Source organism: Lutjanus erythropterus, chromosome 5 (genome assembly GCF_056507025.1).
Source record: "Lutjanus erythropterus isolate fLutEry1 chromosome 5, fLutEry1.hap2, whole genome shotgun sequence".
NCBI classification, from domain to species: Eukaryota; Metazoa; Chordata; class Actinopteri; order Lutjaniformes; family Lutjanidae; genus Lutjanus; species Lutjanus erythropterus.
Genome location: NC_139321.1, coordinates 32,538,097 through 32,562,617, shown reverse-complemented (window position 1 = coordinate 32,562,617; position 24,521 = coordinate 32,538,097). Strand labels below are relative to the sequence as shown.

General features: G+C 38.7%; 1 protein-coding gene across 2 annotated transcripts in view; it reads left to right on the top strand.

Moving 5' to 3' along the window:
• The first annotated feature begins 501 nt into the window (after positions 1-501).
• Positions 502-24,521, top strand: part of LOC146327189 (C-terminal-binding protein 1) — a 40,289-nt gene continuing 16,269 nt past the window's right edge. The window contains exon 1 of one of the 2 annotated variants that reach the window (XM_084719666.1): positions 502-540. In XM_084719666.1, the coding sequence (XP_084575792.1) occupies positions 534-540 (7 nt within the window). In that variant the 5' untranslated portion in view covers positions 502-533. Of the gene's footprint in view, positions 541-8,851; positions 9,099-24,521 lie in introns of those variants that run through there. The other variant, XM_084719665.1, reaches the window with a different exon arrangement.

Here is a 24,521-nt window from a genome sequence, read left to right as displayed (position 1 = left end):
AATTCACCCTTGTTGAATCGTATGTTATGCAAAATAAACTCATTCATCAATCATTTGATGGGAAAATTATGCATGTCTATCTAGAATCCTATCTGAGAGTATAGTTCAAATTCAGCTTAAATCAAATTTAATATCTATGAATAATATTCTTTTCATCATCACAGTAATTTATTCCAGTAATAAAGAAATGAAATAATCTGTAAAAGAGAGACTGGATTAGGACAGATACTACAGAAGTCTACTACTAGTCTTTGGAGATATTTAAAATAGAGGTTATGGTCCATGAGTACAACCAGTGAATCTCCTTCACCACCACTCCATATCCTGGCCGCATTTCTTTTCCTGTGTGAGTGAGAGCACCCACCCCCCAGCCACAGTGAACATATTGCCATTGGCTGCCATCCAGTGCCAAGCTGTGCTGATTGGCTGGCACAAGCTGTAGTCGTGTACAATTGGCCCATTTTCTCCTGCATGCCCCACCCCCACCCGGCTTTGGAACAAAGTGGCACAGTGGACACACAGAGAGGAAGGTGATGCAAGGTTTGTGATGTATTTTGGCCCCATATCAAGTGCTTCCTGTGTGTAGTGTGTGTGACTGTCTGCCAGTGTCTATGTGTGTAAAAATGTGTAAGTTTATATGATAGCAGCAGCTGTGCTTACAGCTTGGCTCTGCGCTGTGTTTAGGTTTTGAAGAGAAAACTCTAAGCCAAGCTAAATAAGGGGGAAATGAGTGTATGCATGTGTGTAGTTACAGTATAAAGGCTTGCTTGTGTGTGACTGCATTAATATGAGTGTTTATTTTTGTTTGTGTGTACAGTATGTGTGACATGGGGATTATTACTTATTGATGAATAAATTGGCAGAGAAATGGATATTTCTGCCTCCTTTGAGAGGGATTTCACACAGAGCAGTTGTTGTTGGTGCAGTTTATTTCATCTAGAAAAAAGCTATAAGTATTAAAACTTGGGGACTCTTTTATAAAAAAAAAAGCTCTTAACTATCAACTCACAGCTTATGCTAAACCTTACCCTGATATGGAAATGGCATATTTTAGCATGCATTTTCACTTTCACTTTTCATGTTGTTCATATTAGTATTCATATTAGGAGTAGGATAAGCCTAACACACAGTGATTCCTCTTTAAACAAGCGTATGCACCTTTTTAGGAACCAATACATAAGTATATTAGAGCTGAGTGCTACGACCAATAAGAGCAACAAAGCGCCACATGCACATCAGGGCATGAAGGGTGCTCGGTCTGTTTTTGTGCAGGAAAAAAAAATGTGGTGGCCTTTTTAGATTACAGCTAAACAATACACTAAAACAGTGTTTCTCAACTTGGGGTATGGGACACCCATGGGTGTCATGAGGTAATTTCAGAGGGTCACCAGATGGTTGTGGAGAATAAAATAAAATAACTGATTGTGATAATCAGCAGAGAATGAGAGCCAGGAAGATATTCCAACATGAGGGAAAAGCACTCAATAATATGTGAAACACAGCTGCCCTTAGGAAATGCCCTTAGGAAATCTCCTCTTCACTCATGGTTAAAACTATAAACCCGCACAAAAATGACAATTACAAACATAAACCACCAGGCTCTGAACAGACACAAACACGAACACAAAGTGACATTTGCATTTTGTAGCATAAAATAGCAAGCTTAAACAACTTAATCCAGCAAAATGATGGAAAATTAGGCTGTATTTTAGCCAAGAAAATGTAATTAACATGTAATTTGTCTCCAAATAGATATTATTGAGTCTGTTTGAGACAGTCAAAGCAATGATCCTCTTCTGTAAATTTGGTATACAGTAACCCAACACCAACCTGATTATTCTCTGTGTCTTTCAGATCCATGCAGTTCCAAGGCTAGGCCTTATTACATAGTAAATTGAATCTCTTTGGATTTTGGACCGTTGGTCAGACAAATCAAGCCATATGAAGACATCACTCTGAGTTTTAGAAGTATGTGATTGGCATTCTCTCATCATTTTCTGACACTGAATAATTTGATCCTAAAAATGATTGCTAGTTGCAACCCAAAGTATTCCACAGTGAATTATAATTAAGTAAAAATTTAAGAACACTTAACTCTTAAGCGTTTAACTAACATAAATGAGACACAGGAGTATGGTTGATATTAGATGTGTTTAAATGGGATTTTCCTTTTCTCTGTTGAGGGAGGTGACCACTTCCTAACTATCAGACAGCGCCTCTAATGTAAGATCATTCTGTCAGATTAATGATTCCTCTTCCTTTATTTGTTGTCCTTTCCTTTTTCTTACCCTCCTCCTCATCCTCCTCCACTCTCTTGGCGTCGTCCTAATTTGCTTTTTCTTTACTGCTTTCTTCTTCCTATCCGCCTCTCATCTCAACTCTCCTCTATTCTTCCTCCTTACCCTCATTCTTCTTTTCTGACAACCTGTTCCTCCATTCATCTGTTTTTGTTTCAGTCCTACTGTAGCTATTCTTTCTCCTCCTTCCTCTTTTCGTCCTCCCCCCCGTCTCCTCTACACATGGGTTAGATTTGTCAGGCGGTTGCCGTTTCCTTATATAGATTAGATTCCTAGTTTCTCCAGTATCTGCACTCTCCTCTGTAGTGGCATAAACATTGTTCTGCAGCTCACTGTCAGTATCCATAAATCCAATTTTCTGTGTGTGTGTGTGTGTCTGCATCTCCATGTTTACAGCCAGTCCAATGGCCACTATGTGTTTGTTTCAAGCTACTGTAGTGTCAGTGTGCATCTCCAGCTGTGTGTGTGTGCATATCCATGTGTCTTGTCATGCATTTTCATATGTGTATATGCACGCTTGGGTGCAGCAGCATTTTTTGTTTGAACCTGCGCCACACTATGTCATTGCATTTGTTTTGCATGTACATTTATTTTTCGGTGCACAAGCTCGCATCTTTGTATATGTGCAGACGTGTATCTTTGTAATTATGTGTGTTTGTGTGTACGTGTGTGCGAGTGTGTCAGCGATAGCTCTAGGTCTCGCCGGCTGTCAGTCTTGATAAGGCCAGTGGTTGGGAGGCGTTATTCGGGGCTGCTGCTCGCCTGGCCTCCGCTTGGTGGATCTGCTGAGAAGGAGCTGAACCATTAGACACGCTGCAGTGACTACAGAGAGGGAGAAGGGTTGGAAGGTGGGGGGGGGGGGGGGGGGGGGGGTATGGAGATGTATGGTGAGGCAGGCGGAGATGGAGAAAGAGAGTGAAAGATCTGTGGGAATGCGTAGTGGGGGGTGATTGAGTGCGAATGAGATTGAGAGAAATTTGGGAGGGATGAAGACAGAAGGCAGGATGGGCAGATGGAAGAGCAGGAGGTAAAGAGAGAAATAAGGATGGGAAAGGCAGACAGAGGAGAGATGAGGAAAGAAGGTAGATGCGGAGGAAGAGTCATGATAAGGAGAGGGAAGGGTGTAACTGTTAATATCCAATCTCACACAACATACCTGTGAATATCTGCTCAGTTTGCACACATGAAAGACTGAGGTATGCCTTTAGATAAACTATAAGGAAGTGAAATCTTTCTACTTTTCCCCTCACTTCTTCTCTTGTCTTTTTCCACTTTTTCTTCATAAGCAGCATTAAATAATCTGCCGATCATTACTTGTTCTTTCTCACCCCTCCCAATCCTTCTCCCTTGTGTAGCCAGAGGAGTCTAGATATTGTCTCGCTACACTGTCGTCTCCTCTCTCCATCCTTATTTAGAAGCACCGAACATGTTTCCATTTCCCTTATCTCCTGGGGAACATTTGTCTCTTGCGTGGTAAGAGAGGTGGTTGGAGTTGCCAAGTTGCCATCGGCCCTGTCAACACAATAAATGTGCCTGTAGCTTCTCACATTATTGACTCCATGTTGTCAGTTTGAATTTGGTATAAGAACTGAAACTGGACCGGCACACTTAACCTATTCTGTGTTAGAAATGCTACTGGCACTGTTATATTTACACGTTAAGAGATGGACTGCATGGCAATAGTTTAACCATTTGAATTTGCAGATATTGTTCAGTTTAATATTTGATGGGTTGAGTTAGGGTTGTCACGATACCACAATTTTAAACTTAGGTAAGACAGCAGTATTAAAAAATGATACTCGATGCCTCTTTTGATGCTATGGCAAAAAGAAAAAAAAGTCCTCTGAAAAGGAACAAGCCACCATGTTTTCATGTCTGAAACCAACTGAAAGGCTCAAGTCTGTTCAGAGTGGAAGAATGCAATTCACAGGGTTGCTTTAAGTCAAATTTTACATGACAAACATAAGGGGTTTTCCCACTTCCCCACTCCACTGCTGTCTCTGACACACATTTGAAACTTCCTCCTTTGCTGCGAGCTGCTGTGTGAATTTTGTATGCATCTAGAGATGTGTCGTGTGAGGCCAGCTCTATACATAACTGAAGCTGATGTATATGGGGTTTTTTTTTGCACACAAAGTAGTGTTTTTACCAATATGTAGCAACTGCACGAGCAAAAATGAGTACTACAGTCCAAACAGTGAGTTGCAGCCATAGATTGAATATTAAATAGACTGAAATCCTATTTAACATATGATCTGTAGTTGAAGCAAGATGTTTTCCCCCACCCCCTACTCTTAAGACTCGGGGAAACTCAGACAGGCCGCAGGACCACTGCATGAGTGCAAGATGATTGCAACATCATAAATCGACAACAGCAAGTATGTCACTCAGCTGTTTATAAATGTAAGTTGTCTGTCAATGTAATGTTAATCATGTTATCCTAAAACCAAAAGCCCACTACTCTGAAAGTTGGACAAAATATTGCTCAGGTTAGCTCTGATCGACTACTATTAATGATTTCTTATGACTCACAAACAGACACTTACTCATTTGGCAAACATTATTCATTACACTTATTTAATTTAACATTAATTAACATTACCAAAACAGTCATTCTGGCCCAGAACATAAATTTAATTAATAAAGTGGGATACCACAGCTGTAGAGTTGCTGTCAGAGAAGTGAGTATTTCAACTTAGCATGTTTACTTAATCTCTGATGACATATCATGGTCATTTTATGATTTTTTTTTTTTTTACAGTTAATATAATACAGATTTCTCTTTTAATGTTGTTTAAATGAAATCTTCCACACAGCCACATTAATTGTCTTATGGTGTCACCTGTGATTGTCTTGTTGGACCACAACTTTTTGCTTTACCTTTGCAGTTACATTTGTTTTAGTGTTTTCTTCTTGTTTTGAGGAATGAGTGAGTCATGTCTTTTCCAGTGACTCTCCCATCTGGTGTGGACATTGTTAAATGAACACACCAACTAGTGGTGCTGGTGGTATTCGCCTGCAGCACTCTAGCAGGCAGCCGTCACAAAACACACCAAACATTTTGCTTTGAGCCTTACTCTACATGTACCCTTGCTGACTTTTGATGAGGCACAATTCCCATCAGATTTCTTTGCTGTCTGACTCAGTGCCATCAAGAGTGAGTTAAGAGATTGTGACGAACCTAACAGCTGGAGAGGAGAGGCCGCGAAATTCCAGTTGGATTATTTTATCAAAGAGTTATCTACTCTTTAAAGGGAGCCAGAATTACTATGTGCAGCCATGTTCTGCTGTCTAAATGAAGCAGAAAACAAGGAGGAGCACATTGCTCATGTTCCTTTGAAGATGAAAAGTAAATTTAAAGCTAAATGTGTTTTATCATGGTGTTTATAATGAAGCCAGCAGCTGCCAGGAATGATTGATGAGAATGTTTCGGGTGATAACATATGACAGAGGTCATGAGTCAGCCTACTGACAGTGTTGAAAACAACTGTCCCCCTGACCCTCCACCTCTTTTTGGATTTCAACAACTTGCCCACTGGCTGTCTGTGACATTTACCAATAGTGAGGATGTGATGTAACTATCATTGCTGTTAAACTAGGTTAGGCCATGGCAGTTAAGGGGGTGTCTGGGACTGCTTATATCACTGTGGTGACGTGACGTGAGTGTAGGCAAGTGTAACTGTAACATCACCACTGCAAGAACAGAAAGAACCTGAGCAGGTACATGGGTGTAGACCAAAGAGATGGAAAAAAAGATGGAATAGATGGAAAGAGAAACACACGCCACGTCTTACAGGTTGTCTACAAGTTAATGTCACTGTTTAATCAAATTTAAACTTTTTTTTTACAATAAAAATAAATATCAAATGCGAAAATATAAGCAAACTCTTCTGATCAGTCAGCTAAGTAATAGAGTTAAAGAACATTTGTCCAGATGTTTATTAGCCAAAACCTAAAAAGGCTGTAACAGGATAAAGACCATTTTAGAACACCATTAGAATTTCCAATAAATAAATATTTAAGACCTTCCCAAACAGAATTTAAGACTTTGCTAGGAATTGTATTAGTAAATGGGAATTACATACAAATACACTGAGACTTTTTAAGGACATGTAGTGACCCTATCATAGATAATACAATGCTGTTTGCTGATATCAGTACTCCAGTGTTTATGTTCTACATTTAACATGGATACATGGATATCATATATTTCTAGGGGGAATAAGAATCAGAAGGCCAAAAAGAGAGGGGTTAGGGTTAGGGGTTAGGGTTAGGGTTAGGGTATTCAAATTGACCACACTATTGCCTAATTCACAGTTTTGGCATTAGTCACTTTAATGTGCATTTACAAAGAAAATATGAATTACATTGTGTAACCATTTGAAAATGTTTAAGTAGTTGAAACAAATAAATTTACTTAAAGGAAAAAAGTAATCTGCTGTAAACCACAGTGAAAGTAATATAATTCTTTCTATATTGTCCATTTGTTTTATGAAAGCAAATTAACTGAACATTTAAACCAGCAGTTCTATGATTTGTAACAGGATAAAATTCAAAAGTTCCTATCCGTTAATATTATATATTTAAATATTTAATACAACATTATTTTGAGGCATTCTGACCTCCATGAAAGCTGAGAAGTTTTTTACAAGGTAAGACATATCAATGACAAATAATAACTGCAGACGATGACATCACACAAGCCGCGACACCTATCAGCATGTTGACATTCTAACCCATCGGTATTCAGTCACTGCATTATTACATTAGAGCTCAGTACTCATAGGTCAGACCACACATCTTCTTTGAACTCTGCCCTTATTTTGATCTCAAGGACACACCTGTAAGGTTTCGTGACTGCGTCTTGCAGTTGTGACGCTATGGTGTTGACAAGATCTATCCACAGACAGCCAGATGTAGTACCTGTATGTTCTACAGTAGGTGTCTCCAGGACACATTTTTAAATGGTCACACATACACACGCACACACACGTTTAAAACAACAATCAGCACAGTCAGCAAGAGTTTTTTTCCAGTTCTGCAAAAAACAATAACATGAGTAACTAGAAGAGGTTCTTCAGTAGAGTGACGATTTCCACCAGGTATCCTGAAAAGAATATCACCAACATTTTGACTAGTAACAGTAATTTTATTTTTATTTTTTTTCTCAGTTACATTGAGATTTTAATTACATTTTTTTTTGTAATTTAATTACATGTAACAAGTTACTCCCCAACACTGCAAGTAGGTAAGACTTGTTTTAGACTAGCAGTTGTTGATCAATTACTGCCCCCACCAGCCAGTTAAGAGTGAGGAATCATCACTCGGTATAGATTATATATAGATTTTCTATAGTTTTTTCAATATTTTTCCAGTGGTACGCAAGATAAGATGCAGACAAGCTCATGCACAAGTCATGCACACACACACACACACACACACACACACACACACACACACACACACACACACACACACACACATAGGCATACATATAAACGACTGCATGATATACTATGATATAGAGTTTTGCATGCTTTACTTTATGATAATATCCTAAATATAAATGTACTAAATAAATATATAAATATACTACAAAGAGCTGCGTTCAAAGTAGAACATGATCAGAATCAGGAGCAAAAGTCAACCAATTACTTAGTGTTGTAGGAGAAGAATATCACATTATCCACCCACCTTACTTGAAATAAAAAATGTAGTACATTTGTATTCATGCACTGGTTTAAGTCTTTGTATGAAAATGGGTTTCAAATACAACATATTCACCCCTGTAGAGTGTCTAGATTATTTATAGTCATCTTTAAGAACAATGTATTATTTAGTAGTGTCCAATGATGACTTTAACGGTCACGAGTTAGTGAAACAACATTTTCAAGTCTGAATGCCCTGAAAGAACACATATGGATCTTAGATCTGAATGTATATCACTGCAGAAGTAAACACAAAGTAAGTAGTAGTAAAGTAAAATTATAAGAACAAAACCAGTTCTAAAGTTTGGTTTGGGAGTCTCTTTTGTAGGGTTTGTCATTATTTATTAAAAGCACACACTAATATTGTCACAACATGCTTGTTCTTGTTAAAATTTAGTTTTCTGAGCTCTGTAATAGTTTTCCTGATATCAGAAGGAACAAGTTCTTCCTCTCTTGCTATTGTAATTGCATAACTCTTCTTTCTTTTCCTCCCTGTCGTCTTTCAGGAAACAAAAGATGAATTTTTGCCAGCTTTGGCTCCTCCCCATTCCTGCTTGCTCTCTCTCAAACACACACTCAAACACACAGTCTCTTTCTCTCTCAGCCCCCCCTCATCTCTTTTACACTCTCCTGCTCCCATAAATGCAGCAGTGCTTACATTTGGTGTGTGTCTGTGCACGGTTTTTGCTTTTAGGTGACAGAGACAGAAGGAGAGACAGAAAGACTTGCTGTAATAGAAAGTGAGAAAGAAAGGGAGGGGAGGTGAGGGAGGGAGCTAGAGACGAGAGGCAGGCAGGGAGGGAAGGAGGGAGGGAGGGGTAAGACAGATAGAGAGAGCTGAGCGAAGGGGACGGAAGGGAGGGGAGTAAGAGAGAGAGAGAGAAAAGAGGGGGAGCACATGTGTATGCTTGTCACTAAGGGGCTGGGAGAAGGACTAAGGGAAGCGAGGTAGCTGGCCACAGCCGCCATATGCTGACTGGATTCCTGTTCATGTGTGCTGCTGTGTGAAGACTGTAGGTCTGTGTTGTGTGCTGGCCGGCCGGGGAACACACCATGGGAAGCTCACATCTCCTCAACAAAGGCATGCCTCTAGGTAAATAACTAGTGCTGCTTTTATGTTGTGTGTGTGTGTGTGTGTGTGTGTGTGTGTGTGTGTGTGTGTGTGTGTGTGTGTGTGTGTGTGTGTATGTGTGTGTGTCAATATTTATAAACTACATTATTCTCCCCTCCCCCTTCTCTGTCTTCCTCTCCCTTTTTCCGTCTCCTCCTCCTCCGTCTCTTCTTAATTCTCTATTATCTCTTTTTATCGCTGAGCCTCTCTCTGAGAATGGTTAGCCTTTTCTCTAGCTCCCACCAGCGTGTGTGTGTGTGTGTGTGTGTATGTGAGTGAGTGTGTCTGTATGTGAGTGTGTGAGAGAGTGAAGAGGCAAATCTCTGCTATTGAAGGCTGCTTGAACACCTCCATTTGTAGCGACAGAAATAGATCTCCCTCTCCTTCGAGGGCTAGCAAGGACATGACACATATTTCCCTTTCATTGTGCTTCTTTCACAGAGAGCGCTTTGCCTTCACACACACACAAATCACACGCATGCACACACACACACACACACACACACACACACACACACACACACACACACACATCCAAGAAACTCATCTGACACATATTCAAGTATACACATGCATGCACACAGCCAGATTCACGCACAGGTGACAGATGCACCTCATGATAGGGGCTGGAGAAGACTCTTCTAGAAAAAGGGGATCAAGGTAGGGCTGCTAAGGAGTAAGAAGAGGGAGGTGTGTGGGATGGGAGGAGGTTTGGGTGTGGAGCAAGAGGAGGAGGAGGGTGTGAGGATAAATGATCATCCACCCTGGAGCTGAATCACTGTATCTGTGGTCACCTAAGTCTGGATTTGAGAGGCGGTTTCTCCCAAAAGAAACCAGATTGAAATCTGTGATGTCATCAACACGCTGCGGGCTGTGTCTCTTGATGACATCAAAGATTAAAGTTGCAGCTCTGATCTTTTTCATTCCCAGTGTTTTTTTTTCTCCTTCTCGCCTCAGGAGAGATCACCATATCCACCTCTAACTATGCCCCTAACAGCTCATGAGTCCCAAGGTCACGACTCTGAGTTATGGCTCGGGCAGGTTTGCCCTTTTAAAGATGTTCATTGGATCTGTGTCAGCGCACAGTGACGATCATTGTTGATCCAAGTGATTGATGGATGTGTTGGCTCATGTTTTGGAAGGCAGGGGTCCTCTGATCCATGAGTGTTGAGTCATATCTAATCTGATTATAGAGGCCTCGATCAGTGGCACACTCGTCAGTTCCATGCAAACATCAGGTTTGCTGGATGAAAGACTGAAGTGTGATCTCATTGTTCAGTTGAAGATTTGTTTGGGTAATCTGACTTGTATATTTGAATTTAAACAATGATCTTACATGGTTATTACAAGGTAAAGGGTGTAGTGATGTGTAATAACTCCAGGCAGTTTCCCACCAGGAGGTTCCACTTCATTATGTCAAAGGACAGAATCAAGCAAACTGCTCATGGTGTGACATACTGCCAACTTAGAGAGAACCACACTTGAAAATACAGTGATCAACTGTATCTCAAAAAAGCTTGGGACAGAATCATTCCTACAAAAATGCTGTTGAAATAATCAATTCATAGTAATCAATAGCGGTGTAAATGACAATTTTCATCACAATACAATATTATATTGATTATTTGGACAACAATGCTAGATTTCCTGATATCACAAAGTCTGCCACAATACAATTTAATTACAATTTAATACAATTATTAAATCAATCACTAACTATTTTTGATTAATCAAGTTGGCATAATCTTTTGAGAAAAAAGTCAAATTATTCTAGCTTTTTAAATATTTTATTTAAATATTATTTTCTGGTCAAATAAAGGTGAAATAGTAATTCTATTTTTTTTTTTTTTATTTGACTCTCATGTGGTACCCTGTCTGTCTCCAGCTGCTACCTGAGGCTGGTGCACAGCAAGATTACACTAAGCTATATTTTTATTTACAGTACTATATTATAGTGTATTTGATATACAAATGTAATAACCATTCACCTACAGTGATGAATTTGACTCAGGCAAATAAGAGGTTTCCACTGTCCTATTAGTTTAAAAATCATGAAACACACCTGCGAGATGCAAACTAAATATGGGCTATGACTGCAATGAACACACCACTTGTTTCATCGATTAAGTGTGGTCTTGTGTTAAACTTTTCATAAGCTTTACATATCCCAAGCACTACAGATCCGTTTTGTAAATGTTAAATGGTGGTTCCTTTATTTTTTAACATCTGACATCCACTGTACTGTACAGACAAAAGATATGGTAAATACATTTATGCTTTAACTGCACTACCATCACAGATGAGCATCTGATTTAAGCAGGCTGTCATGAACCTGACTAGTGTGAAAAAAACACACCTAAGCAGGTTGAGAGCACTTAGTAATAAAGCATGAAGCACTCAGCAAAGATACTGTGCACACTGAAAACTATTCATTGGCACAGTCTATTATACTCAATGCACAGAAGAAAACGCTCGAGCTAAAAGGTGAAACAACAGTGAAAGGATCCACCAGCTGCTACTGAAAGGCTGAACATTTTAAGGCAGTGATAGTTAGATAGCCAATATGATACTCGCCAGTTGCAGTTAACTACTTGGAAACAACTTGTGCATTTTAGTGGGAAACACTATTCACAAGGGGAAATGTAATTGAGAAGCATGACAGTCTAGACAGGTGGCTAAACAGCACTGCAGAAGAAATAACAGGCCCACAATGTAACATCCCAAAACAACTATTAGTAGGGTAGGCTATGATTCAACATAGATCTTTTAAAAAAGCATGAATTACTGAGAAACATGGTCTGTTGTTATTAATTTATATGTCAGCAGAGTCAAGTGAGTCAGTTTAGAGTATGATGTGCAGCTGAAACAACTCACACAGCTGGTAACCATGCAGCAGGCACTCTGAGATAGTGAGCCACAAGCTGGGACAGTTTTGTTATTGATGTCATCGCACACAAATTTATATCCATTGTCTGCACTAAAAGGCTTGTACAGTAATATTTTATTGGGTGAGTATCATTTTAAAGCCACTGGAAACCCAAATCCACAAAAGCCTTCTAACTATGTAATTTACATAATAGTATTAGAAATGAGTTTAATCCAAATTCTAAATTTTGTCAGGTTTCATGATATTGGGTTTGAATTAGGCGTGGTTATGCACAGTGATTTATTAAGAAGGTTACTATTTCTGTCAACCAATCATAAAAAAGAATGTACGTCAGCTGTCCTTTTCAAAGGGGCGCAACAAAAACTGCTCCAACTTAATCTGCCCCCTTGAGTCTGGGCCACCTCAACACTGGAGAACAAAGGATGTTACATTCCTCTAGACTTCTTTAACAAAAACCTTACTTTTACCTTGCAATACAAGGCAGTTGCTTCTGTACCACTTCCTTGATCCACAGCAAGTAACTGTGGTTCGGACCCAAACTAATCTTTTAACACCAAATTCACACAACCACATAAACAAACTAACCGATCAAAGCAGCAGTAGACCAGCAACTCCCATGTTCTGTGACCAGCAAAATGATATTGATTTTTTTAGGAGGCTGAAATAAGATTTGCTGCTGACCACGTCCACAGGACAGTTAGCTTCCATGTCCGGTACTCCTGAGGGAGATGTCAAACAAAACGTGATCTGCCACGTCTACACAGTCTTGAGAAAAGTTCATAACTATATCTAATAATTATGAATGTTTATTTCATTTCAGATTTTTGTGGATGCTTAATGAGACACTCAGCTTTGATATCATACATGCATTCCAAGACAATTTACCAGAGGCTTTGAACAGCCAGTAAGTTTAATTGTGTCATTGTTTAAAATCAGTATCTTTTTTTTTCATCACAGATCTGAAAACAAAATCAAATGTGGTAGAATAAATGTGCGTGGATCTACTATGATCACTCATCGATGAGTGGGTACAAAATAAATCTCAACTAGGCAGACTGAATACTCTCGACTAGGCCCTATTCAAACTCTCAAACAATAAGAAACAGTTATACTGACTAATAAATCAACTCTGATAATAATGAATAATGAATAAATGTGTGAAATTAAACTATTTTTTCATTTTACTGGGGAAACCCCTGTGGGCCCTGAGACGCCAGTCTGGGGACCCTTAATCTATAATACAATAAATGCCTCGTAGTCTTAATAATAATCCATTAATATCCACAGTAGTATCCAAACTGACCCCAATCCAATTGAACCCTCAAAGTGATTGTGACTTTCTTCTGCATATTAACAGTTAATCCAATATAACAGGCAGACGGCCATACAATAATCCAGTTACAGCCTGTATTTACATGTACAGTAGTATTTCCTGTAGTGCAAGTTTTGCCAGCAGAAGCCAGTACTTCTTAACCTTTTTGGTTCATGACAGCTTACAGATGAACAGCGCCTTCAGGTGACACCCATCACACTGGATTGTGTAGAGCACTAAGAGCTATTTTCTTCTAGACGGTTCCTACACCTTTACCAAAGTCAAGTTCAAACACTTTTCAAGCATTTTCAAAGCACATATTCAAGCTTTTCCAGCACTTTACAGCCATGGTAAATTACATATTTATATACACAAATATGCTCAAAATGATCAGGCTCTCTACTTTTTCCATCACAATAAATCAGATGTGACTGTGCTTTAAACAGTCAAAATTATGTGTACAGAATGTTGCAAAATGTCACTTGTGTCTATGCAGACTTGGCATTATATATAACATGGTTGAGACAATATAAAACAATCACTAGATAAATAATTTCAAATTCAGTAAAGTCCTTTTCACTTTTGGCTAATTGAAAGAGCAACCTCCCAGCATGTTGTTGTCTGTTAGCCTCCCACTCGCTGTTCCATCAGAGGGCAAATCAACAAAGACTGACAGATCACATTAAGTGTAGCCACACAAGCAGAGTGGCAAGCAAGGCTCGAGCGGAGTCATCTTCATTTTGTGCAAAAGGAAAAAGCAATTAGGCTCTCTCCAACTTATTTCAGTTGTTTATCCAAAAAGTGAAATGTTCAGTCAGACAGCGATTTATTATGAGAGTAATGCAATTACATGTTGAAGCATTTCCAGCACCCATAAGAACCCTGTATTTAGGCTATGTCCAAAATCCATACTAACATTCTATTTAGTATACTAAAACAGTGTGTGAGATTTTTTAGGATATCTTAGTTTGAAACTAATAGTATGCGTGGTGCATACTATTTTCAGCGAAATATGACAGTATGCAAGTATGCATTTGGAAAAACTGCTGCAAAATCTTATTAAATAAATGTATTTAAAAATAGAAATGGAAATGCTCCATACTTACTTAATTAGGTTAGGTTACAATTACTGTTGTAAAATGTTTCTGATACCCTCTGCTCTCTGATGCAGTGCAGAGGTGTGTTGGGGGGTGGGGTGGGGGGGTTACTACCGCGGTATAGCTTTATTGATCTAGACCTATGCAGTACTTAGTAAAAAGCTGATTGTGCTTTCAACACATAACTGGTCCCTATTCACATTCTATCTCAGAAAAAAGCAGGTAGAATGACTTAAAACTGAGAAATCAATAAATATACTCAGGTTGTCAGCTTTGCTCAGGCAAAGAGGTGGATTAACAGAAAAACTGGAACTAAAATCTGCATATTCAAACTTAAGCTGTGGTTACATGGACAATATTTCATCAACCTGATTGAAATTATTATGATTAGAGATCCCAGTCTAATTGGCCACATGGATGCTAGATAAAATGATCTAATAAGAAATGCTTTTACATGCCCCAAAACATTTCATGAGAATATAACTTTCTGACACCTGGAAAGTGGTTCTGCCCATCATGAAACATCTAATTTGCTGAAAAAATAACCATTTTGACCGTTGAGGCATAAGTCTTAGACAGAAATCACAAGTAATAAACTTCATAAAAAACAAACAATCAGACCTTTAGGGCATATTTATGTGCTTTCATTGTGGTTTACATTTAATGCATTGAAACTACTGAACAATTTTCTTGTTGCTATAATATTCTTATTGATGAAATGTCTATTGCTGATACATATCATTATTGTTTTCCTGCCCAGGCCTATTATATAACCATATAGAAATGACTGGATTAAGCATTTACGTGGTCATTAGGCACTGATATTTCCCTATTGAACAGATTACGCCACCCCTCTCAACCCTGCTGAAAAATCCTTCCAATCAGGCTGGTCTCTCTGCTCACTGAGGTGGGACATTTTTATTCTATCTGCTCTATTCTCTCTTATTGGGCTATTATATTCTGATTATCAGTGGAGTATTAGGCTCCATGTAAATGCAGCTTTTGTCTCTGAACTGGTCACTGCAACGAGGCAGCTTCCGAACATTGTTGTATCTCTTTGTCTGTTTTGCTGCTGGTGTCTTAGTAATTGGAACAAAAAGCAGACAAACCTGAACTGGCATGCTGATACAGTCGGTACATACAAATTAAGACCTTGTATATGTGCATACGTGTACGTGTAAACAGGTCTGTGTGTGAGAGAAAAGGAGACCTACAAAGTGATTATTTCTACGTGTAAGCACTTGTATGTATCGTGTATCACTGCATATTAGTCATGTCAACCTGCATAGATTTGTGTGCTGAGCATGCACCTGTATTTCTGTATATGTGGGTGGGGCAGAGTGTATGTGTGTGTTTGTGTGTGAGAGCATATGGAGGAGGGAGCACTGGTGTTGAGGGATGTGTCTACTCCTCTTTCCTCCCTGGGAACTAAAGTGTGGGTAGAGAGAGAGACAGACGACAAAAAGAATGAATAAAATACTGCAGAGACATCGAGCCAAACCTGAACACTTTGTACCTGGATATCCAGCCGTTTTTAAACATATACATACAGCATTGATATAAAACGTGGCTTTTTTCATTCTTAGAGGGATGGACGGGACACAAGGAAAAGGAAATAGTGAGGGAGATAAAGAAAGCCTGGGGAATCGAGACTGAAATGAGAGATGGAGATCTGAAAATGAAGGAACAAGAGATAAAGGGAAGGCGAGATCAACACTGAGGGGGTGAAAGACGAGGATATGGGGGGCTTTTTCGCCACGCCATGTTGCTGCATGCCACTAGAGCCAGTAACATCATAAATCAGCCATGCTGTGGCTCAGTGGTTGGTTGCTACAGTCGCAGGCGACTGACTGATCACAGGTGCCGACAGCAACGCTCTCCTCTCTTCTCTTTCCCGCACAGGGAAAAATACAAACAGTGTAGCTGAAATGTGAACGTGTTGTCTCGCCGGGGTTCACTTTCAGTTCAGTCGCAAAGGCACTTAATTTAATTCAGGAAGTCTGACCTTATTTCAGAACTGTAGAACCAAAAAAACATGTAACAGCAGCGAGTAGTGTGGGTATATCTGGCAGTAACTGAAAATGTTTTGTAGAGGTGTTTGTGAACTGTAGATTGAATAGACTGAAATGTGCTGACTGTGAAAGTGAGAGATGTTTATCAGTTTAATTTCAATTAAACAACATACATGCTTGACATTTATGTAGTGCTGCAACTAACAATTATCTGTAGGGCTCAACAATAAGGATGAGCCGCTTGTCTGGGGCAAGTAAAACTCACAATCTACTACATCTCAGAGTTACATCATTAAATTGATTAATCTAATGAAAAAATGGCAGAAAAGGCTGTTTTCAGACAAATATATTTTTCACTGTATTTGCACTGAAAAACTGAGATACACATTTTTTTTACTATTTTCTGATATTTTATAGATATTGCAGCCCTAGATTAAACATGAAAATTATCTCTAGTCCTTTGTTGTTAATTGTTAACTGCTCACAAAGCAGTTTGTACAGAGGCAAGGAAAAACTGATATAGGCAAGTTGATTTCGGAACTACTTGTGAAAACAAACATTAATGTTGAACCCTGATCTGTCCAGCCCAGTATCATGGCAGCTAAGGAAATAGGTGGATAATAATCTATGGATTTGTGTATATCGTTTGGACACAATGTGTCAATATTTTATTGACAGTCGGCACAACTTTCAAAGTAGTAAGGACAAATGTAGTGTAAGGAGCAAGAAAGTCTGCACTGGGAGGAGGTCACAGTGTAAAATGTTCCTGATGCCCTGATACTTCTGATACAGTGTGTGGGTCAGACACAGGACTTTCATTCAGGAGACTGGGGTTCGGTTCTCATCTGAGATTGACACTCAATGGCTCTTTCTGATTGTGTTAAGGAAGTAGCTATTTTAACCAAAAACACTATCTTTTCCTAAATCTACCCCCACAGAAAAAGGAAAAAAAAAAAATATTAGTTTGAGTAATTTTTGTAAGCAAAAAAAAAATCTCTGATTCTCACTTCTTAACTGTGAATTGTTTTTGGTGTCTTTACTCCTCTATGACAGCAAACTGAATATCAAGAAATGTAGAAAATCTTTATGTTTTAGAGGAATAACTAACCTAAACATTTATACTGATTATCAAAATTGTTGGTGAAAAGATTTATCATCTTACCTCCATTTTTATAATTTATTAAATGGCTAAGTGCTGTCTTGATTAATCCATGACCCTTATGATCCATAAAACAGGGAAAAATACCTATCACAAATTCCTAAAGCCCAAGATTGTGTTTTCAAATACCTTTTTTTGTGCGACCAACAGTCCAAAACCCAAAGACATTCACTTTACAATTATATAAAATAAAACAGAGAAAAGCAGCAAATTTATACTTGTTTTATACTTCAGTATTTGCTTTACAAAACTAGACCATGTTCTGTAAAAATGAAATCCTTTGTTATAAGAGTGTGTGTTGTGATACACTGTTATTGTGGTTCTTTGGTGTCGGTCATAACCAGTGACTTGCAGCTTGTTTTGGCAGCTCACTCTCTATTGAAGCTGGCAGACTTCCCGGTGACCTGCTCATTTTAAACACATGAAAATTGCTGATCTCTGACATTGTCTCTGTTGACTGACAGTCGGAAAACATTGTCTCCTTCCTCTGGGACAAAAATCCAGCTGTTCTTGTGAGCGGGTCAATGACAGCTGGATGCAGGCAGGCTGCAGGGCTTTCCCACTGGCTCGCATGATTCAGTCCCAGCAGTCATTGGCAGATGCTTTTTCCATCTCTAAATGTCACTCAAACGGCTTTAGCGTCATTTTGGTCTGATTGCAAATTTTCCGAGGGATGCAATTTTCATATTGGAGGGGGTAAGTCATTTAGTGTCCCAGGCCCTTAAGCACATATTGCAAAAGCAGGGTTGTTACTATGCAGATGGTTGATTTTAGGGAATAATTATTACCAACAAAACTTTTTTTCCATTTCTTGATGTTGCCCTGGTTGCAAATCACTACTGCTGCATTGCTTCAAAATGTTTACCAAATACAGCAGTGAATCTGAAACAAACCCTGGATAGATGGCAAGAGCAGAGCTGGAGCAGTGGCCCCCGCTGGCTATCAGGAGGCCTGTTTGCACTGTGAAAGCTCCCAGCAGTCACCCAACCCTGGGGCTATGGGGGGTAGACACACAGAGAAGAGGGGGGAGTGCACTGGAGTACTGAATATAATGAGAGAGCGGGAGTAGAGATGGAAGAGATGGATGAGGTTTTAGAGTTTAGGAAGTGAGAGAAAAGTCTAAGCAATTATTTAATATAATGAAGAATTTAATGAGTGTTTAATGTGGCTAGAAAGCGAGAAAATACATTAAATAAAAGAGACCGGGAGATAATGGCCATTTGAGTTTGTGTGATAGGAGAAGAGTGTGAATTAATATTTACAGTGTTGTACTGAGGTTTTGGTGTGTGTGTGTGTGTGTGGGAGAGATAGTGAGAGGATGAACGGGTGTTTTATCATGTAGTACTACTCAGCAGTGAGTAGTGCTGGTCCTCCCAAGGTCATGCTTGGTGCTGGAATGAGAGCTATTTCCTCCCTCACTCTGACCAAGTGTGAGCCGGAGAAATGTCTGGAATCTCTGCTACTTTCCAAAAACGCCACTGCTGCTGCACAACGGATTAGACTGACCAGATTTCATTATTTTGTGCAAGTGAACATCACGCCTGTTTCATTACACTCACCATCTCTGAATCACACTTTGTCCCTGAGGTTTTCTTTTCATTGAAATCTTATAAAAGATGAGTCTGTAGGCCAGTATACTGTTGAGTGCAGCACCTACGGGCAACTGTGCTACTTACAGTTCATCTGAGTTACAATGAAGGTTGTGTTGAAGCCTGAGAGTACTTTTTACTGTCGTTGAATTCCAATTTCTCAGCTATGCACCATCGATTTTGTATTGATGTGTAAGTGCAATGGCCTCCAGGCAAATCCCATTATGGAAAGCTAATGTTTTACCAGCCCACATAAGGCATTGTGAGCAGGATTTGAGTTTCATCTTATTGGTCTTTCTGCGCTGATTCATCAGATCAGGTTTCATGCTGTAATCTGACGATGAAGAGAAGAAGATAATACAGAAATTGAGTGATGGATTGCGTTTACTTGTGGGCTATTTTTGCTTCTATGCAGTTTCTGACTGCTGAAAAAAAATACAGTTTATAATCCTTAAATTTAGTAGGGCTGCACCAAATGTCTTATCTTACATTTATTGAAGTTTGTGAGTGAGGCTTCAAATGTCTGCTGTCATATCCATTCTAAAAAAATAAAAAATCTTTGAACAAAATCCTCAATTTGAATAGAGTGATTCATAAGATTATATGAGATTAAAAGAGGATATAGCTTGTTAGTTTTGTCATTATAAATGTAATTTATGGTGCTGTCTGTTTGTTGTTAGACCACGCTGTTAAAGGGATATTTCGAATTATGTGATGTAATGTTGTATGAGATACATATCAATAGTCAGTGTATTACCTATAGTTTATGTCAGTCAGCACATTTGGACAAGCAAAGCAGCAAAGCACCAGCATGGAAGTAATGCAGTGCTGTGGACAGGGTCAGCAGCAAAAGGTATTTCACTTCACTTTTCACTTATAAAAGGTCCGTCTAAAAAAACAAATCAATGTTGGTTTAAGTGTATGCTATATTTACAATATATTCTCCCCTTAACTCTGCTGTCAGACACACTTTTCCAACAGGCAAACACTTTTAAACAAGCCAAATATCACCCTCTACAAAACATCCAATCTCCATTGGCAAAATCAGTCATTTTAACATGCAGAACGGAGCAGAGAGAGTTGCTGGTCAACCACTGCCTTGAACTATTAGTTTCTTTGTGTTATTGTGTGACTTCTGTTTTAAAAAAGTTAGTTCAGAATCACAGAAGTCACATAATAACACAAACAAACTAAGAGATTAAGGCAGCAGTAGACCAGCAACTCTGGCATTCGATAGCGATATTTGGCTTAATTAACAGCTATTTCCCCAACTCTGCAGAAGTACTGGGTTTAAACATTGAATAGTATAAAAAAGGAATTCAAATGTTGATTCATATTTCAAAGGTCAACATGTATGAAGTTTCAAAGCTTCAAACCATTCAGAAGAGCCAATTTAGTTTTTATCTTCATCCGATTATGGTGAATTGAGACACACTACTACAGTAGTACTGCATGCTGTAAGCAAAACCGGGGTAGGAACTAGAATTTTAGACATTTAGCTTGCACTGCAACCCTTAACATTCACACAATACTGTCACTTAGAATTAAGTAAGTATTTACAAATAAGTTTCTTAAATGCTAATGCAAGGCTCAAGCCTGTACATTTCTGGTTCCAGCCACGATGCAACCTAAAACCACATGTAAATAAAACTAAAACAATATGGAACCGCCACATCCACCCGCAGAAAATAGATGTCAGTGTTGAATTCCTGAACCTTAATCTATACACTAACATATTCTATAGTTACAGTAACGTGGCTCTACTCTCCCACGCTCTGCTCTACTGCTGTGAGATCCATGCAGAAGGGAGTATATGCATGCTAATTTAAAAATAGCCCATAAGCATGTTGTTTAAAAAGGATTATTTTTAAAGGAGCAGTGAGGTATTGTAAAAGTGTTCTCCTCAACATTTATTAAGTACCTCAAATCTAAATACTGACATTTCAAAATATACAGATATATAATGTCTGTTCTCTTAATTCAGATTCTGAATAATTGTCTTCTATTAGAGCTAAACCCAGAACACAACAGCACACTGAAGCATGAACCAGAAATGCACGTAAGCACTGTGTACATTATTTCCTCATGCATGCACTCTGGCTCACTCTCCCTAAGAGTCTGTTAAAAAAATCACTTCATTTGCAAGCCTGAGCTAAATCTCTTTAGATAAGAATTTTCTCTCTAAGACAGCATTTCACACAAGAGAGAGGAAGATCATCCATCGACATTTGTTCAGGGAGGTTTATTGCATGTTTTTGGTTCAGTACTTCCCTGCTTCTTATTCATATTATTCATGCAGTTATACTCAGTCTTGGGAAATGCCCAAATGTACAACAAGATCCTCACCTTCTAGTCACTGAGCTGCTCTATCGGAGCAGGTACAATTGAAAAAATGCCCTACAAAAACAGCTATTAGTAAGTGGCCAAATGTGGATGATGTGACATTATGTCAACACATTTTGATCTTTCAAAATGTTGCTGTTTAAAATTCTGATGCCAAATTTCAGGCCTCTAAAATCAGAAAGAAGTGATGTCTTGGACCACAGCATCAATCAATTGCATAATAGAGATACAGAGATTTACACCTGGTTTTAAAATGGGATCTGTAACCGAGCTTGACTTTGCATTTACACATGATATTTTTAATGCATTCTCGTTATCCCCAACAAGATCAGATCTCTATCCTCCAGAGCAAAACCTGGGTGATGTAATATGAGGTGATAGCAAATCAGCCCCAGACTCCCTTTAAAAGAACAGATTTTTATGAGTTGTTGATATAGGGCAAACTTAGTAAACAACATTTTCTTAGTTGTTTGTCCCTTCTTGTGAATTCAGCAAATGAAATACATTAAGTTATTCCTTTCTTTGTATAAAGATATTTTATCAGTTTGCCCTGGGGCCGTACTATGAAGGAAACCCAACATAAGCAGGTTTTCTTTGCATGAGATGGTTTGGCAAAACCTTAAAACCCTATTTAGAGATAACGAGTATGGTTGAGAGTTTGGTGCATCATTTAACCGTTCTTAACAATTGTGTGTTTCCTACTTCAGTCAAGAGGAACAGGTTGTTTTAATGGGGAGATATAGAGAATATAAAAAAATATATCACAGCAAAAAGCAATGCTGTTGCCACAAATAAGGCACGAGGAGATTGCTGTCATTACTAAGCAATTCAATGTGCTTTTAATGCCCGCCATTTATTTCTAATGTAAAAACTGCACATTAAACGTTAAACCTGACACAGCATATTTAAACATGATACTGAAATCTAACACTGTCTCATTACGAAGGATACTTGGAAATCACTTTAGTTTCTGACAAAATCAATGTAAAACAAATGCTCGTGAATAATATCTGTGATAGATAGATAGACCTATTTCTTGGAATCTAATGTGTGAAAGCACCGGACGAATAAACACATTGTTTAAGATGGTCATTCTGATCATGATTTATGTTCATTATGAAGGACTATACATGTATGTGCATATGAAAGGATCAAGTTGGTATGATTTGTGGAGGATTTGTGATTGATTTAATTTCTGTTGTATGGGATGACAATTTGTTTCTCTACCTTATTTACTTAACTGTTAATTTAATGAGATAACCTGTTATGTTTGTTGTGTTTATGTGGTTGTTGTGTGTATAAGTGTGCATGACTGTATGTGTGTGGACCCCAGGAACAATAGCGAATGTCTATGCTGGTGTTAATGGGAATCCTAATAAAGTCATAAGGGCATAATCAATTTTTTAATCAGTGTTTTGAGCTGCAATATCAGCAGTGTAAAACAGACTTGGCAGCATATCAGGATCAAGCTTACAAACATCATTCAAAGTGTCTGTAGCTGCTTCATCGTTCTGTCAGTGTGTGGATGATCTGCTGCAGTGTTAATATGACCTGAAGCAAACAAGGGAAAAAAAAAAAATTCTGCATCATCAACTGAGGTTCCCATGGCAATGCAATGTGTACAGTTTGCACTGCTGTAACTGCATTACACAGCTTCATTCAGTGGCATTACTAACATACAGCACAGCAACTTTGCATGTATTTATATGTCTTGTTAACAGCGTATGCCTTGTTGAATAACACATCTTTTGGGGCTTTCATGGCAGAAAATAAATGTATAATCAGGAATTAGAGGCCTGTCTCTTCCAGTCTTCTTGCTTGCTCGTTCTCTAAATTTTATCAACAATCTATGTTCTATGTTAGCTAAAATCACATATCTGCATCAATCTTATGCTGTGTGTGGATGTCAGCACATTGTATGGATTTCATTTACAAAGATCTAAACATAACACAAGCCAGATTTGCCAGATGTCCAGATGTGGTCAGGCAGATCAGATCCTATTCCATGCCATGACTTACACCTTACATTAACATGTTTTTCTTCCTGCAGATAATGTGCCAGGACACAGAAGAAGAACACCTGGCATAAATAGAGTGACAGATAAAAAAAAAGTCCAATAACAAGACATGTTGCATTTGCAAAAGGTATCTTTATCATTGTGTGAATGCAACATGTTCACACCTTTTCTTCAGGAAAACATGTACTCACTAACTCAAGTAGGAATATACAACAGATGGAGTAGAGGAAGATGGGTAAATTATGCTTCTGTAAACTGGAAAGCACTGAAAATCAGATCATGATATGTATTGTTTGAGTATGATTCTGGCAGGGATTTTCCCCTTAATTCATTTCACTCATAGAGTAGGCCACTTAATAATAGCTGCTGAGGGAAGAGTGTTACTCAGTTTCCCTGCCCATAGTTTCCAAACTAATTTGCGGGTTTGGAGCTGCCAAACTTCTGTCCACAGTCTGACTCTCAGGGATCCTTGGCATTCCAAATATTGTAGAGACCGTAGAATGCTGATTTTGAAATGACTGGTTTAATAATTTGGCTACTTTCTCATGATGTTAGCCCATGCAACTGGAAAATAGCATAAATCCTGAGGTAAAAACCAACTGTATATCCATCTGGAAGTCTGAGTCACAAAAAAAAAGTTTTAGGAGGAATATTTTGAGTGAGATGACGAGGTGTTTGCTTATGTGAGATGTCAGCCGGCACATCTCAGATGGAAACAAGTCAGGGTTGAATGATGGGTACAGTCAGCATCAGCAGAAACAGGCTCAATTCTGCACTTATTTCATCTACACTGTTTTAGTGGCCTGTCAAAACTTTGCATGTCAAAGAGACCCAATTACATACACTCTGAATCTACATCTGTCTGTCTTTCTGATATCTTGGTCCTCAGTCAGTCTGTCTATCAGTGATCTGGAATGATTAACTGTTTAGTTAGCTGAAAGGAGACACACATCCAAGAAGACAGCAGTGGAGGGAAATGAGGAAAAAG